At 40.9% G+C, this 17,809-nt stretch overlaps 1 protein-coding gene across 4 annotated transcripts in view; it reads right to left on the bottom strand.

Annotated features, from left to right (window-relative positions):
- LOC135490710 (trichohyalin-like) overlaps positions 1 to 17,809 on the bottom strand; it is a 45,400-nt gene that overhangs the window by 21,029 nt on the left and 6,562 nt on the right. For 3 of the 4 annotated variants that reach the window (XM_064776094.1, XM_064776097.1, XM_064776096.1), the window contains exons 2-3: positions 12,032 to 12,161; positions 3,316 to 5,760 (exon numbers count right to left, since the gene is read on the bottom strand). In XM_064776094.1, coding sequence (XP_064632164.1) covers positions 3,316 to 4,893 — 1,578 coding nt within the window. In that variant the 5' untranslated portion in view covers positions 4,894 to 5,760; positions 12,032 to 12,161. Of the gene's footprint in view, positions 1 to 3,315; positions 5,761 to 12,031; positions 12,162 to 16,268; positions 16,465 to 17,809 lie in introns of those variants that run through there. The other variant, XM_064776095.1, reaches the window with a different exon arrangement.

Below are 17,809 nucleotides of genomic sequence, written 5' to 3'. Positions count from 1 at the left end.
CAAGCAGAGCAATCGCCACCTTCAGACTCTGAACAGGCACAACAGGATGTAGTAGTATTGAAACAGAAATTGAATGATGTTCTTCTGCCGCATTGTTTACTGTCGGATGTCCCAAAGGCGCCAACATCATCCACGCATATAATAGCAATTTTATTTAGTACAAAATGTAATTAAGATTAATTGTCTTTATAAAACTTTTAACCTAATGATCTGTACATTAAGTAATCTTATTATACAACCTGCATACATATCTATGATGTGCGGGTAGTCCACAGAGGCTCGTTTACCAAGAATCGAACCATCGTTATCCTTAGGGGACAGAGGATGATTTGATTCAACAAGTATTCAACGATAAATTGGACATTCATAATTTGTCTCGGACGAGTTTACAGTCTGGTAAGGACCCCCAAAAGGCGAGTAGCCTGAACAAGTACTTTTTCCTGGAAACCTATCACCTAGCCTGGGATCCCTTGTGTCCCTTCTAAAGACAGGTTTGCGCAAAGAAGCGGACAGCTGCTCATGTCCAGTGACATTGGAACCAAACACAGTTGCTTCGGTATCTGAGTAGTGGGGACAGGACCTTTGAGAACAAGGCGGCAATCTGACTTAGAATAGGAACTGACGATCCTTGCATAATGAGGCAGACAGTAGGCCTTCCATCACCGAACCTGGCGACTAGGTAGTCTTTTATCCAGCCAATAACCAGACAAGTTCGAGAGGCCTCAGCGTTAAGCGCCAAGTACATTAGTCTCGAATCTATAAACGTTCCATCAACATCACTACCAAACGGCATGACTCTAATACAATAAAACAATACCAATATATCCTCTTACTTCTGATGGGAATCGGGACATAAATTCAATAGGGCATGATGAGGAATAGCCCAGGGAACATTATAAGGTTATGGCCCTGTTCCACGTTCAATTTGTCATTAGCCGTACCAGGAATACTCTTATATTTGAGTTGTAACCGAGGTATTAAGTGTCCGTCCACCCATAGAACATGCTAAATCAGCAAAAAGTGATAAGTTTGCCCAATTTGTTCGTTTTAATATGACAATGGCGGAAGAAAACGGGATTTATGGGGGTCGTGGTTTGTGTTAGGCGATAGGGGACATCCTCCACTGACATGCCATTCCAGTCGCTACAATGAACAACTCGCAGTTTTAGTCACAGCCACGTCCGAAATCCATCTCAGTTTCGCCCCCATTCGCGTAAAACCTTGCACCGAAACAGCCACTACCTCTGACTCATGGACAAGATATTCATTCCTGTTTTTCAGCAATAATGGTAACACAACCATGAGAAATAAACAACTCCCAATCACCAATAATGTGCTGATTGGTTGGCTCAGGTGCTTCCTCGAAACGCCGTTCCACTTGGTGCGAGAAGTCGACCTTAGCTCCAGGAGGCATTTGCTCTTTTTATCTCTTTTTGTCAGTGTTATTAGGCCAATATACGTCAGGTCTACATCGAAGCTCTGACCTTGGAGCAAGATGCAGTTTGTGGCAATTAGCACCTGACCTTGCACAGCGAGGGTCAACGAACTGTTTCCTGAAGGACCGATCAGTATGCAAGCGTTAGAAAGTCCCAGGAGCTCTTGGGGGTTTCACCATGCTAACCAGGATGGAATAAATGCAATTAGCTAATGAACGACCCTCACAAAGGATGATATACGGATGGAATGGCTTAGATGGCCCATAATGCACCACTCCCTGACTCAGCACTCACGACCACTCAACCTACGATTAAACCACAATCTTGATGGTGCTCACGGGGCGCCTTCAGAGATCCTGCATATTACCGGTGAAGGCGAGTATTTGTGGATGATTGCTGTGGCTTGTGGAATGAGTGTTCTTGCCAGACCTTGTCTTCATATCAAATCAAAAAGATCGGTACTGTCATTAATGTATTGCTTTAGCTGAATCCCTTTGAAGCTGTTGAGTAGAAACACAAGATCAGCGCTTGCTCAAAGAAGACACCATACAATTATTTCTGAGAGGTAGACGATAGACGAAGACAATAGCCAATAACCTCCTTTCCTCATCTGCCATTGAGAACAAGAAGATATAATACAAATTAGAACACAAAGAATGTGTTTTCTGTGTTGAAATGAAGAACACAGCAGCGACGACTGACATCACAAGAGGAAGCAACCCTCCCAAGTAAAGTGAATTACAGCTCGCTCTCTCGTCAGGTTTTTAACCCAATAACGTCAATGTATGAACATCTATCACTCATAGTCTACTCCGCGCTGCATCCATAGCTGTATTGATGATGATGATTCAACTAATCTCACCATTGTAGGCTAATAGATAGCGGGAGATGCATCTCCTATGCAAAGATCATCAACGAGGACATTATTTTTGATTAGCCAAACCACCACATTAAGCAGTGTGGAACCAATAGGGTTTGAAGAACCTTTTTCTAGATAGACAGATTATCATGGCAGTGTGACCCCACACCAGTAAAGACCCATCCTTGTATTCAATGTTTAACATTCCCATCCGATCCAAGCACAACATCCCAGCGTTGTGGACATATGCAGAGTAAACATCTTAACTACTAGCAGAGAATGTGTTGAACAGAACTTTCATCAATAACTTCACTGAACTGACTTCATAATAATTCAAGTACATTTGCATAACTCGCAAGGCGAATTAATAATTCAAACTTCGGGTATTTAAACCTGCAAAAAGTAAACATCACAGACTACAAGGTCAGGATTTATAGCACGGAAGTTAAGATATCGATTCTGTTGAGAATATCCCATATTCGAGTGTGTTGAATGTGTTGAGTAAGCACTTTAGTGAAGGAGGAGAGAGCTGCTTCTCTCTTGCTCGCAATCACATTCGAGTGTGATGGGATGCCTGGTGGAATGTTTGGATTCCCGGGACACTGTATATGGTTCCCAGGACGTATGGCGAACGGCATCAGGAATGACAAAGCGTCTAACAGACAAGGGGGAAGAATTCCATTATCAGACGTTTGAGAATGAGACAGCATAAAACAGGGAAGCGAATGCCCAATTGAGACAGCAGGTTTCTTGAACCACTGACAGACACAAGCTGGATCGAGTATTTCATGCCAAGTTTCAGCAAATCTCAGGCAAGGTACGAAACATCATACCGCCTTGACTGTCAGTGAATGTTATAATAGTACAATCTCTCCACCACGAGTTAGCTAGAAGGTTTCACCTGTCCAATCGGGCTTCCTCTCCAAGGTTTTTGGAGTCCCACATCCCTTATATGATTGAGCAGTAGTATGCATAGAAAAGGAAGCGAACTATTTAAATAAATATTCATTTTGAACTTACCTGTTTTTCAGCTTGGCTATTGCTATCTATTTCAGAAATATATACTCCACTCCGAACGTCACGTCCACCACGGATGCTAAATCCAAGGTCCGAAGTCTCCTGCCGTGCAAGTTTTACTTTACGAATCTCCACATTACGCCCACCTAACGAATGGGCCAAACTAGATGACCTGGTCATCGTAGAACTAGGGGGACGTGAGCCTGATTTAGAATGATTAGGGTTACTTTTGTCTTTTACTTTTTTTGGTACTTTCGCACCGTTTTCCAGTTTCTCGCCTGGTGGTGCGGATGCTGCCCGTTCACCCTTCTCACCCTTGTGGGTTTGGGCCGACCGTGCCTTTCTTCGACCTTTGCCTACAGGCAACTGGTGCATGCTGTTTTCCCTGGATATACTCGGACTCGTCTGTGTGCTTTCGCAGCGGAGATTTCTGGGGTCATCTCTCGGGTCCAAAAGAACTTGGATTGACTTATCTGATGCCTCGTGAGGTAGCTGATCTATGACCTTCCGTACTCGCATTGGAGAGAAAGAATTCATTTCTATCGTACCTACAACATTGTCATCATTCTTGGACTGTACTTCCATGAGGTATTGGTCTCGACTGTCTAAAGATTCTCGACTATCCAAAGACATCTTACTGGCCTTCTTTTTCAAAGCCTTCGTAGAATGTCCTCCTGCACTAACATGACTTTGCGAACCACGAGACTGTGGCCGAGATAGTGGTTTACTTGCCCCAGTTGTCGACGAATCACCACTATCCTGCCGTGACATCTTCCTACCCTTAGCCTTAGCACCCTTTTCTCCTGCCCCCTCGCCCTCTTTCCTAGTAACCTTCTTCTTCCTCGGAAGCGACGAGTCTTTCTTCTGTAGCCCGTACATCTCACCGATATCTGTTGAGGACGTGACCTCACCCGGCAATGGACTCGTCTCAAACTCACGCTCGTAAATCACACCTAAGTGTTTATCTACATAATCGTTCAAATCTTCCGTTCTACAGGTCCCCACGGAACTTGGCGTATGTGTACCATCCTCTCCTTTCAGTGGCAAAGTCAAACGTTGCTTTTGTTTGTCAATATCTTTCTCAGCATTGTGGTTCTGATTCTGGTTCTCGTCCTGCAAGGTGTCAGTGCTACCGCTCTCTGAACCCTTTTTAGGTTTAGGCGGGGCCTGAAGTCTGAGATCAACTCCTGTAACATTGGACTTACCAAAGTTATTGTCAGGGTTGTCGCCAGGTTTTATCAGATCCTTCCTGTGATCTGACTCAACCACCATGTACTGCCCCGTGGCATCTTGCGCAATCACTTTCTTGTCCTCACCATCTTCCTTTGTATAATCCTTAAAATTCATGGAGCAAATATTTGTGAAATCCCCCCGTAGACTTTCCGGGAGCATGTTGGAGATTTCTTCCAAGAGCACCATTTTCTGAGGTGTGTTTATTACCTGCATCAAGGAAGTACATAAAAACGGCACAGACTTTGTTGCTCGGAAATGCTTGAGGGCTGCCTTTAAGATTTCACACTCATGCTTATTCAATAGGTCATGTGCCATATTGCGGATCGCTTTCCCGCTTCCCATCGCCATGGTGACTATCCGCAGAGAAACACCAAAAATCGAAAAAATAAATATTCCAATTTGACTTGTAGTCTCCGTATCCTTATAGACCAAACACTTCTAGTGAAATAACTTGTATCTCTTAAACTGCCCAACTACTATAACAAAATCCAGTTGTCCAACTACAACTCATCCGGGTTCTAAGCTCACCATGATCTAAGGATTCTTAGGTTTGCTTACTATAAAAACAGGTAATGCCGCAAAATACGCCATAGAGACCACAGAAAAATATCCAATAACCTGGCGAGAATTCCTAATATACATCCTCATTTGTGACAAAAAATACACAACTGTATTCCAGGCAAAATATTGATGAGGCCCATTACTTCATTCCCTGCAACGATTTAGCTATTTCAATAGATTCCGATGCAACAGATAGCTAACAGACTTGTCGACGCTTCACTGGTGAATGAATCCATTAGGTTAGCACCGAGCCATGTACATCAGAGCAGAAATCCAAACAGCATCGCATTCCATCAATACACTAAAGCGATAGCTACTGCGTGAACACTTCCACACACGTCTCGAGTGATATTACGACGGGCCCATATTTTCATCTCCTTTTCCAATTTGCATGACATACATGAGCAGCTCCATGATTGAGTACGGTGCGCCAATCTTTTTATTTGGTTCTCACTGCAGCAATAAGAAAGTTAGCACATTCTCGATAGGTAAACTGGATTGCAGATTTCTACCCTCAGCTTCGAAAAAAGGTTAGCTGCAGGCATTCGCCTCCATCTAGCATTGAGGAATTCCTTGAGAGATGAACCAGGAAATAGCTGTATATGCTTGTAGTTTGTAATAACAGCTTCCTTCCTTCTCTTCTTGTTTCAGTATCTGTATAATAGAAGAGGACAATGCATAAATTGAGGAACTTATTACCATCTGAGCAGAGATATTTTCTTAGCTATCATACTGTTACCTGAAAATGAGTGATAAATGTTTAACATGTATTAAGATCTGCTTGTGACAGAGTGTAGGGTCCGAATGGAATTGACATGCATCACTTTGTAATGTGTCCAGAAGGGGCATCCCCGAAGCTTTTCCTCTGAGACACAGGAGACTGAAAAAGGCCATTAAAAGAAATATTATATCATTGGCATTCCTCCTCCTGCGTCAGCCTCCTCACACAATAAACGATGCACCTCTTTACCTGTCTGAACGCATGCTTCTTAATAATTGTAGTTTCTTCTCTCTCGTAAATCTGCTGTTAAGAGAAAAGCCTGAAATGAACAACGCATGTCAAAACATGTAAACAGTAGCAGTATAACACAATGAGCACTCCAAGTTTGCAACTGTAATGATAAATGGAAAAAATGATGGCTGCTTTTTACCTGAATGATAAAGGGTTGATTTCTTCAAGAGATAAAATACCTCCTATTTAATGCATATAGATCTTAAACTGACATGTAATGCTTTCACTAAATTGATAAATTTAATACAAGCTGCAACTGTGCCTTGGTAATGAAGGTGATGTCTCCCACAAGAATTGCAAGTGAGGGACTTTATGTCGTTTAGTATTTATGCCTTGTGACAGCATACGGTACCAAAACCTTCTTTCCAATACCCATGTGACCCTTAACTTTACAGACCACCCGCTCCTATACCATCCGCTTAAGCAAAGGTCATTACTCTTACTGGGAACCATGTGGTTTACAAATTACATCATTAACTTATCATAATCAATCAAACACGAACAGAGATCTAATCAAAAGTACAGCCCAGAAAGAAATTAACTTGACCTCTGGGTAAATAAATTTTCCTTCGTTGTGCATTTTTCAATAGTCTGCATTTTTTAGTAATTATTTTACTTTAATCAGAAAACTTTTGGAGGGCACAACTGAGCAAGACACATGTGTATCTGATGATGATGATCATGTTCAGGGGTAGTTTATTAAAAATTTAAGTAAATTGGTTTTGAGGATTTTAAGCATGGAATAGGAGCACTGCTGTGAAGTGATTCCAATGATAAACTCAAATCAAACAGGTATGGGGGCTGAACAACCTCGCAAATCTACAGGTTGAAACCTGGCCTTGAATGGTTAACCGTTGCCATGCCAAGCTATCAAAGATTTAAACAACATCTCAAGTTCTTGTCATCGTGTCATCTTTCTACTTGCTTCAACTGAATTATTCAGGACTGAATCAGCTCAATAGTTAACCAGAATAAAATATTCATGACTTGGAAACTGTTTAGTCGAAACTCGACACATTCTGGTGTTGGATTCATCATTCAAGGGGTGTAGTATGGATGGTGGTCAGGAAAAAACAACTTGGGGTATCTTGAAATTTGGTCAAAGCCGAGGCTAATGTCTAGTTTAGAACCACCGCGGTACCCAGACCACGACCACTGGATTTGGCGGTCCCAATGACCAAATTCACCCCTCTAACCCGACCAAAGGGCCTAATTGCCGTGAAAAGACGAATGTTGCCATGATTTCCGTTAAGAAATTGATTGTGGCATATTTGTCATGCTGCAGATGAAAAACATTTTCTAAGTCAAAATATTTTTCACTTACTTTTTTTTTCTGCTCAAATTCAAGAAACATCATCAGTCCCAAAAAAATTTTAACTTTGAAAATTTTTCCGAATTTTGAACTCTGAAAGATGAAAAAACTTTTATGTCAAAATATTTTTTTTCACTATTTTTTTTTCTCCTCAGAATGAAGAAACATCGTCAGCCCCCAAAAACTTTTGGCTTTGAAATTTTTTCAGAATTTTGAAATTTGGCAGGAAAACCTAATCATCGCAATCATTCAACCACGGTCCCATGAGTGGTCGTGTTATCGGGGTTCCACTGTAGTTTGAAAGGTTCAACCAATAATGTGAATCCCAATTGGCATTGTTTTAGAAGCAGTTAAGGCTGGTATCATAAATAATCCTGGCTTATCCTCACTCCTACACAACTGCTATTTTTATATCAAAATATGTTATAAGGACATTTTTGGCTAAACTAACGGCAAAAACATCATCAGAAGGTCAATGACCAAGTGGTAAATTGCTGATCTCTTTTGGGACTGATGATTTTGGTTCATTTTGAACAGAAAACAAAAAAACCAGCGAAAATGTTTTTTGGACTTAGAACTTTTTTTGAAGGTTAGGGTAAGGGTTGGCATCACCTTGCATGCCTCACGATACTTACCGCTCTCCCTTCCTCCTTCTCTCAAATCTCAATTACCTTTCGGCCTTATAGTGGGTTGTGATGCCTCGATATCCAAAGGTATATACAATATAAGTGCATTAAGTGACAGCTACAAGTTCTGCTGATGATTAGACAAGTTGTCATGTCCATATCACTCACAATAGATGCACACTGGTACCAGTTTTCTTTGCTGTTGTGTTTACCAAGGTTGCACCTATGCTCTCTTTGAAAAGAGCCCTCTATACCTTCCTGAATCTATTGGTTTTGTGCTACCATTTCACCAGTATAAAGAAGGAGGTGAAGCAATGTCGAAGTCTTGGTGGCCGAGATACAGCCTCTCTCTCTACGTACAGGCTTAAAGGAAGGTTCCTGGAGAGTTTTTCGAGGATGTGTCTGGCCAATTCGATCTTTAGATCATTTCGGGCAAATATGACACTGAGATGATCTGAATGAAAGCTGCATGAGGTCTTGACTGTTAAGCAAACTCTGGATTGATTCCCCAGCCATGGGAGGCATCGAGCCACTCCACTCAGACATTTTGCTATGGATATCTAAACACGCTACTTTCGCGGCAGGAGTCATGTGATTCTCATTATTTCACAGGCACCAATCATCATTAATGCTACTCTTTTATACTTATAACATGTTATTCATTCTATTACCCAAAAACCTGATTAGAAACCTAACAAGTTGCTGCGGTAATCTTGTATGACGAGGAGGAAAGAGACCTGAGTCTCACGCCGACTGTGAGGTTCGAACCAGGGACCTCTTGACAGCTTTGCTGTTTTTCCCAATATGGATCCACCCAAAAAGAAATCATCTCTTGAAGACGATTCTGGTTCATGTTCGCCAACAAAAATAGCGTTATTACCATCACAGTCAGCCTTATCTTGATATCATGATTGACTGAAGTTTGGGTTTCTCCGCAAATACACATCTTTCATCGAAGATGTCATCGGTTGTCAATTTTGATTGAAATTATAGGGCTATATTGATCAAATCAGAGGATACACTGGTCCCTAGTTGGAGCACTGGCGTCCCATTTTGAGTGACAATTCTTCAGATTAGACAAATTCATAGATTACAGACATTTGAAAGATTAAAAGAATTGATTAGGGAGTTCCCCGAGACAGTCTAGATCAATGGCGTTGGTGAAGATGGATAGACAATGTAACAGTTGAAGATTTGTGTTTTGGACCCACAAACTTTAATAAAAGGCATCTGCGTAGTGTTGCAATCCGTTTTTCTGTATTGGCTTATGCGGATCCGATGGAAGCTCTAGTCTTGTATTGGAAACCTAGGCGTTGCAAATAAAATTGAAATTGAAATTTCTCTTTTCAGAATAGTAGAAAGGAGTATACAATCAATTGAAAAATCAATTTATTAAACCTGTTTTCAATTATCAGTAAAGCCATATTTCATCCAGAAGTCAGTCATTAAGCACGAATAGTAAGCAACTTCTGGCGCATTCATCAGTTTGGATCAATATCAATTGAACATTCAAATGTAACTACAGGTTAAAATGGTTACTGTGGCTACAGTTAATGTATTACTGGTATTCAAAGAGTGATTTAACTAATTTCCAAAGACTTCTCCTGGACGCTACATACCCGTTGGAAGTATGGCGATGCCCCAACTTCTATGTCACTGGTCCCTCATATATCAACCTAATGTACTACAAGACCAAATAGAGAAAGAGTAGATATTCCCAGCAAGTGCACAGAATTTGCTTCTTCGATTCATTGTTGGCTTATTGCTGCAAGCAGATAAAAACCGTTGCCATGATCCGTGATCGATATAATCAATCAGTCAAGCGCCGCGGGATCATGCCCTAATGTTTGTCATTATTGGTATCGTTTGAACCAATTAGACAGGTCAGCAGACAATAATAACCGCAAATCACCCGGGAAGGGTAATATTATGAGATGGACGGATTCAGATCTTGTACTTTAGCTAGAGTCCAGGTATGGTTGTCGGATAATCAAAAGAAGACGACGGGATGGAACACGGGTGATCTATAATTACGTTCTTATCATTCAAAGTTAGTTAGGTTACAGATTGTCCAACTATATATTTCATGATATAGAAGGTATGAAAATGGTGCATCTTTCCAATGTATGCGGAAGTACTTTAAATGAATGTCAGCATTGTTTTGTTACCATCAAATTTCGTAACCGGAGCCAAAATTCTCACCTAATTCAGAAAGGTATTCGAACAATGCAATCTTAGGATTAAGTTTTTTTCTCAGGTTATCGGTTCATCTTAAGAATGGCACAGAAGAGAAGTTAATGTATCGTTAAGGTAACATTTTAGATATTTCTACAGAGTATATTCAGCAACACGAACTTTGTCAGCAATGTGCTCTTTTGGCTTCTATCAATTAACCCTATCAGGGCTCAATATTGCTGAGGACCACCCAGGTGTTAAGAAAGGATGGAGGAATAGTCTTTCGCCAGCAACATGCATAATAAACTGATGAACCATGTTTATTAGAGATATCCATCCACATCTTCATTCTTGAATAACTCAACTGTTTGCAGCAGCCTTTCGAATGGTCAAAATCATGTATTTGCCAGAGGATTCTTTAACAGAGAATAGACCGTTTAACTCATAACTGCTATGATTATGTCAACATTAACTCAAAAGTGCAGTTTGTGTACATTGATCCAGGATGTGTAGAAGTACATGGACAACAATAGAGAGAAAGTATACAAACACAACTTAACCTAGACACATAATTCTATTATCTTAGCACTGTTTAGATGTGCTTTTTTCTCAGCAAATCATTTCCTCTGAATCACTGTCTGCATGCTTTACGATGAGTCAGATATGCTTTATTACAAATACTTGCTGTGTCTGTATGTAAAGGCATCAAGGCGACTGGTAAACATATCGCTTACTATATAAAAGGGCCACATTAATGTAGCAAACTTTTCAACCCTATACGTCCCCGGATTTTCAACTTCACTCTCAACTCGGTCCCATGAGTGGTCGTGTTACCGGGGTTCCACTCAGACGTGCTTGACGTCGCCATAACTACCACAAAAGTTGTCCAACATGGACCCATACACCATAGAGTGATTACATATAAACAGTCATATAACGATAAGTAATTGGCGAGATGATGATTTGAACATCGCAATATGGTCATTCATGTTTTATCAAGGGAATAACTAGCAGCACACATTAATCCACAGATACACAATATCCATCTGTGTCCTACTCAAAGCTTCGTGTCTAGCACAAAGGGGAAAGCAACAGTCATGATTCAGCTCAGGGAGATCAGGGTCGTTAAGACGACTGTCTCATGCACTTGCTGAAAGAAACACTAACTAATATCAAGGCCAATTCCACATGCTTCACAATACAGTTAGCAATACAGTTCGGTGCTTCAACAAAGCCCCCTCCCCCCCCTCCCCCCCGCCCAAGATGAATTGCTGCCATTTCTCTGATCTTCGGAACAGTGTTAAGAAGAAAACAAGTTTATAACAGCAACAGTCAAAGGTACAAGGTTAAGGTAGGTAACATATGTATAACTTCAAGTTTCTAACAACTTGCATTCCTGTTACTTCGATCATATCAGACTTGTGCCTTTCCTAACATTCCAACTTGCAACTTGAAGCCAAGTTAATTTGTGAAGTGGTGGCACAACAAAGGTACATGGTCTTGTTATCCACATGTAGACACAATGTTACAACTGATATTGTTGCTCTTACCATGTTCAGAAAGCATGTTCAGTGGGGAAAAGGCAAACGGAGAGTAACTGCTGATACTTTATGGTAATTTCTCATTTGGAGTTGCAACTTGGTAGTTTTTAGACAACAGTATTTGCTTCAAAAAGTCAGCAAATGTCAGAACCTGTTGACTTGACCACTTTTTGAAAGTACTGGACGAGCTACTTTCAGTGTCAGGATTGATCTTAGAGTTGAACATATTCAATTCCTGGAACGACAGGTGGATGCTTACCATTTGTTCCAGTGTAGGGGCCTACTTGATGAGTATCTATCACTGGCAAGGTTCATCTAGCTTCTTCGCTCTTCGCACCAAGACTTCGAACACATAAGTGATGAGATGTTGGAAACTCAAGGTGCTAGATCTGAAGTGAGGCAAAGGGAACATATGAGTATCCTGTGAAAACTGTCACCCTCTTTGATTCTGAAAGTGAACATAAATAAAGAAACTCGAACAAAAACAAAGCTTCTGGGTTGACCACGTCGACCCTATTGAGACCTCCGTTTGAAGTTTAACTTGCTTTCGTGTTACAGAGTGATAGATCGTAGGCCTACATAAACGTGCATCATGGTTTTATAACAGGCTTCAGGAATCTAAGAAAGGACATCAAAGACCTGAAATGGTTGAAAATTGCTCATCTACTAGCAATAAAAGAAGGTGTTTGACCAGTTCAAAGCCAATACTGCTGGCAACCGCAACAGAATTCAAACAGCTTCATCCTACATCTAGAATAGGTCTAAAGAAACAAAAAAGGGCAGGTGGGCTAACGACGAAAATCCTAGACTGTGTTGCTTCGAAGATCAGACATTACCACAAAGTTGATCCGAATCCACTGGACTCCTAACCTAATTCCAATTTGAATTAAACCATCCTGTAAATATATTACTCCAAGGTCAAAGAAAACTTCTTAAGCAAACATCTTTGTCATAAGACACCACAAAGAAAGAGGTTGATCGAGACCAGTCTACTTCTTGTGAAGAGACTCCATCCAGCAAGCCAGCTGGGTAGGTCCCATGTCATGCAATCAGCTCGGACCTGTTGTGACTAGTTCCCATCAACCCTTGGACATAATTGCACAAAATTGTTATGATGGTACCATCATGTTAATGTTTCAATCATAATGTAATGCAGTTCACAGAACACACCAATGGTAATCACAGAGGAAATGAATAAGAAAACTTTGGGAAATATCCAATTTCCAAGGAAGAGAGTCAAAAGTCAATGATAGGCAACACTGCCCGCATTGAGAATCTACCAACAGCCTAGACTGGTGGTAATACCTCGACCAGCATAACCATCGCAAGGACACATATGCAAGGCCAACTCAGTACGCAATTTCCTCTTTGGAATGAACCAGTCAACAGCGCATAAAGATTCCAACTTCTAGGGGAACGATAAGGGTTATCAACAAAAGTGCTTGGCCAATGCTGGCCATAAAAGCCCTCTGGTCCAATATGCCACTGACCTTGGTAGAATACATAATATCTTTCTTATTTTTCTTTAGATTACTATGGAGCAATTTGAACCCTACCCAAGATAGCCATTATCGCCTTCTTTTCTTCCATGATATCAGGTCAACCAATGTAGAACATACATTTTGGGCCCAAAGAAACACTAAATAAACACCCAATATCGGCATCATCATGAATCATTCACAGAAACAAATAAAGCAGATTGATGCATCCCTTGTTCCTCATTCCTTCCTATAATAGCTGTAAGATTAATACTAACATGGCAGGGTATTCACAAGATAGATGGGGATCATCAAACCTTGGCAACCAGCAAAGTGAAGAATGTTTTTGGTTTGATTTATATGTATTGTTATGTTTATGACATCATATATTCATTACACTATGTACTTATATTCATATATTCATTACCGCTGGCAAGGTAGATGAGTTGACAAGGTAGATGAGTTGACAAGGTAGATGAGTTGGCAAGGTAGATGAGTTGACAAGGTAGATGAGTTGACAAGGTAGATGAGTTGACAAGGTAGATGAGTTGACAAGGTAGATGAGTTGACAAGGTAGATGAGTTGGCAAGGTAGATGAGTTGGCAAGGTAGATGAGTTGACAAGGTAGATGAGTTGGCAAGGTAGATGAGTTGACAAGGTAGATGAGTTGGCAAGGTAGATGAGTTGGCAAGGTAGATGAATTGACAAGGTAGATGAGTTGGCAAGGTAGATGAGTTGGCAAGGTAGATGAGTTGGCAAGGTAGATGAGTTGACAAGGTAGATGAGTTGGCAAGGTAGATTAGTTGGCAAGGTAGATGAGTTGACAAGGTAGATGAGTTGACAAGGTAGATGAGTTGGCAAGGTAGATGAGTTGGCAAGGTAGATGAGTTGGCAAGGTAGATGAGTTGGCAAGGTAGATGAGTTGGCAAGGTAGATGAGTTGACAAGGTAGATGAGTTGACAATGTAGATGAGTTGACAAGGTAGATGAGTTGGCAAGGTAGATGAGTTGACAAGGTAGATGAGTTGACAAGGTAGATGAGTTGACAAAGTAGAGTTGGCAAGGTAGATGAGTTGGCAAGATAGATGAGTTGGCAAGGTAGATGACATCTTCAGGCTGTGTTGAGATTATCACAAGGTGACTGACACTTTGGCCAACGTACAAGACACCTCAAGTAAATAGAGGTGAAGAGACTGACTTTCAACTGCCAAGAGCAGAACTCAATCAATGTGAGGCACTGCCTATCAAGCTCGCACAGCACATGATGACTGTGCTAAGCAGTTTGATTTGGTTTTGATTCTGAATGTAGCCAACAACAACATGTAAGAATGGTAACTATTACATTGAAGAGAACACTTCTTCAGTGCAGGTAATTCATCGCCAACACCTGTTTGCCACAACAATGATCTAGAAGATACTGGGTGTGTAAACCCGGCAGTTACCAATGAACGGTGTTTGATGAACAAGAAAAAGGGTGTAATGCCCAAGACTTTGGTTTGCCTTCGGTTGCTGCTTTGAGCAGTCTTGATTAGACAGCGAAGGATCGCAGCAGCAAGGTCTAAATTTCAATTCCAAAACATCCACACATTACTTTGCGATGCCTCATATAGGACCTGGACCGACAGATAAAGGAATAAACAACATCAGACGCAGGCTTTCCGATGGCTAGCTGCAAAACCCAGATGCCTCTTGGGTCCTCCTCAAGAAAACAAATCATAGCATCTCTGTCATCCGCACTCCTTGCAGAGCTCTGCACAGCGAAGATAAGCGGCCGCTCCATGGAGATGCTTGCAGCCATAGCATGTGACAATGCTCCACACTCATGGACATTCGCTACATTAATTTTCAATTTTAACTGTTGAGATGTTATGGAATATTCGACAGATTCAACATGAATGATGTACTGGATCATTTCAGGTTAAGAGGGCATAATTAAGAAGAACATGCTGTGGTAACATCATTTTTCTCAGCATCAAGCGTCGCAAAACTTTTTTTTTTGTAAACAGTACACCAACAGAAGTTGTAAGCTACATATGATCTTATCACTGCAATGGATCATAGTCGCATCTTATCTCAGGGTTTTAAAATGCAGTTCGGCAACTTTAGAGCCCAGCCTTTTATTCGAAGCAGCCTCATCCTAATTTGATTTCCCTCCGCATCCATTAATGTAATGAATACATTATAGGAGATAGGAACTAGCGGCTACAAGGAGGTGGTAATCATATTAAAACACTGAAGCACATGAGCCGAACCATATGATCAGTAAAAGCCACACTCAGTGACGCAGAACTGCAAGCGATATAGGGAGATGAAAGAGTTACTGGACAGCAGTTACCTATAGCAGAAAAACAGAATTATAAACCGGTAACCGCCTGTTCTTCGTCTTCATTCACAGCAACTAATGATTTCGTGGAAACCAAAAAAGATATAGGCTGCAACGCAACCGATATCACCTGCTATGTGTTGGAGTATGGATTGGCTATAGTTTCCCCGAGACTCGCATCATCAAACATCAATATACATGTATGTAGGTCTACATTTGGACAAACACACAATATCAAAATATGGCTCAATACTTCACAGATGTTTGAAATCGACTGGTCAGAGAATAGCTACCTTTTGGTATAATAATATTAAAAAGGCACATAAATGATGATGGCAAAAATCATGATCGCAGATGATGTTCAGATGATGTTCAAATATGAAAAGTAGGTGCCTGTAGTTAAGTTTATAAAAGTTCAAAACATTATATCTCCGAAAATTAATTCACTATCCATATGTATTCCCTTGTTTCTATCATAATGCTTCTCCAGCATTTACGATGATGGATCACAGAAGTTTTCATGAAAAAAGTTTGACAGTAAATATCCTGTAGCACAGCAACACAATGTGTGGGTAAATATAAATGCACGTCACTGTCACTTGATATCCATTGCACATTTGAAATGGAAGCAACATTATTAAGGGGAACAGTAACATAGAAATGATAGACAGAATACTAATCACTTCCATGGTTTACCTTAGGGTTTCCTCGACATGAAGTCAAACTTATGGTTAGCAAATGTTGTGTATAGGATTACGCGATGATTATTGTCTTACTTGCAATCCAGTATGAATGTTTTTGTACCATGCAAAACACATATCGAAACACTAATTCCCACAACGCGTTACTGTTAGGGGAACTTAAGAAGGTGCTCATACAGTTTCCCACCTGTACCCAGCCTTACTCCAGGCTTTGAGACAAGCAACTGCAGGGTTGAAGTATCTTGCTTACGAACGGTGAATCAGTACTGGTTCTACAACGAACCTATGACGTTAGTGATGTTTCTTTCTACCATATACCGCCAAAAACCAACCAAAGAAGAAGAAAGTAGAAAACTTGGCACAGACACCACCTGTTGCTTTGTTTCAATAGTGACTGTTCACCTGGCTTGTAGCATTTGGTTTTCGCCAAGCCAGGCAGTATCCTATCCCTCTTGTTCGAGAAACTTGATCACCACAGTCAATACCACATATTTATTTGCTTGTTCCTTCTGTATGATGCTTTGAATCACTGTACGAACTCCTGTACCTGTAGGGAATATGCGGTTATGGAGGTCATATGGTGGTTTCTTGGCATTTGCTTGCGGTTTCTATGGAAGATACCCCACCGTGATCCAAGAATCTCTATGTATCCAATGATATGTCCACAATTGACTGACGGTTGGAGGAATAGGAGAGACTAGCAAATAGCTTTAGATAGACGTGATAAACGGAGTTTGTCAAGTAAAACATAGGCAACAGCCCTATTTCCTGATAGCAGGCCTACCAATCACATATAGTGTTAAGAGAAACAGATACAGATTGTTTCACAACAATACAGTTACACAGAACAATTAAAATTGTTGAATATGTATCTAGTGACAGATGTCGTGACAATAACATGACCCTATCAGGTACAATCTATACATGGTAACTTCCCTATCAACACATTGTACACAGCCAATTAATAGATCAGTTTTTCAGTTTCATTTGCACAGAATTTTAAGTTAGTTTTTTTGGAGGCCGGTCTAGACAGTATTGCTCGTAGAGGTATTTGAGAGAGTCAGAGGAACGAACTCCCGACATCCAGGGTATTCATTGGCAATGAACCACAGTCACAGAGGATCCACTAAACTGGGGCTAGTATTCATCTCACTTTGCCATTAAGGATACCAAAAATGCTGCGCTTTCCTCATTCGCCAGATTTTGCAAGCGAGATCTGGGACTTCTGACCATGTATTGTCAAATCAGTGGACACATATGCCTGTTTGGTTCAGAAAGCATAGCCATGGTTGCGTACAGGGTTTCCAACAGCCTACCAACTTCTTGCTCGAGGATATAGTGGTGGACAGTACGTGTGAGCGACTTGTCTCCAATCTCACCCTCAGACAGATCTCCATCAGCTACCATACATTCCAGCGTAATTTCTAATTTATCACCTCGTCCGTGGGAATTAATTACAATAAACAACAGATGCCCATTACAAATGTAACGCTACGTAATAATTGATGGGTCATTTTCCAACATATCGTGCTGGGC

This window comes from Lineus longissimus, chromosome 7, assembly GCF_910592395.1.
Source record: "Lineus longissimus chromosome 7, tnLinLong1.2, whole genome shotgun sequence".
NCBI classification, from domain to species: Eukaryota; Metazoa; Nemertea; class Pilidiophora; order Heteronemertea; family Lineidae; genus Lineus; species Lineus longissimus.
This window is presented reverse-complemented; position numbering and strand designations above follow the sequence as displayed.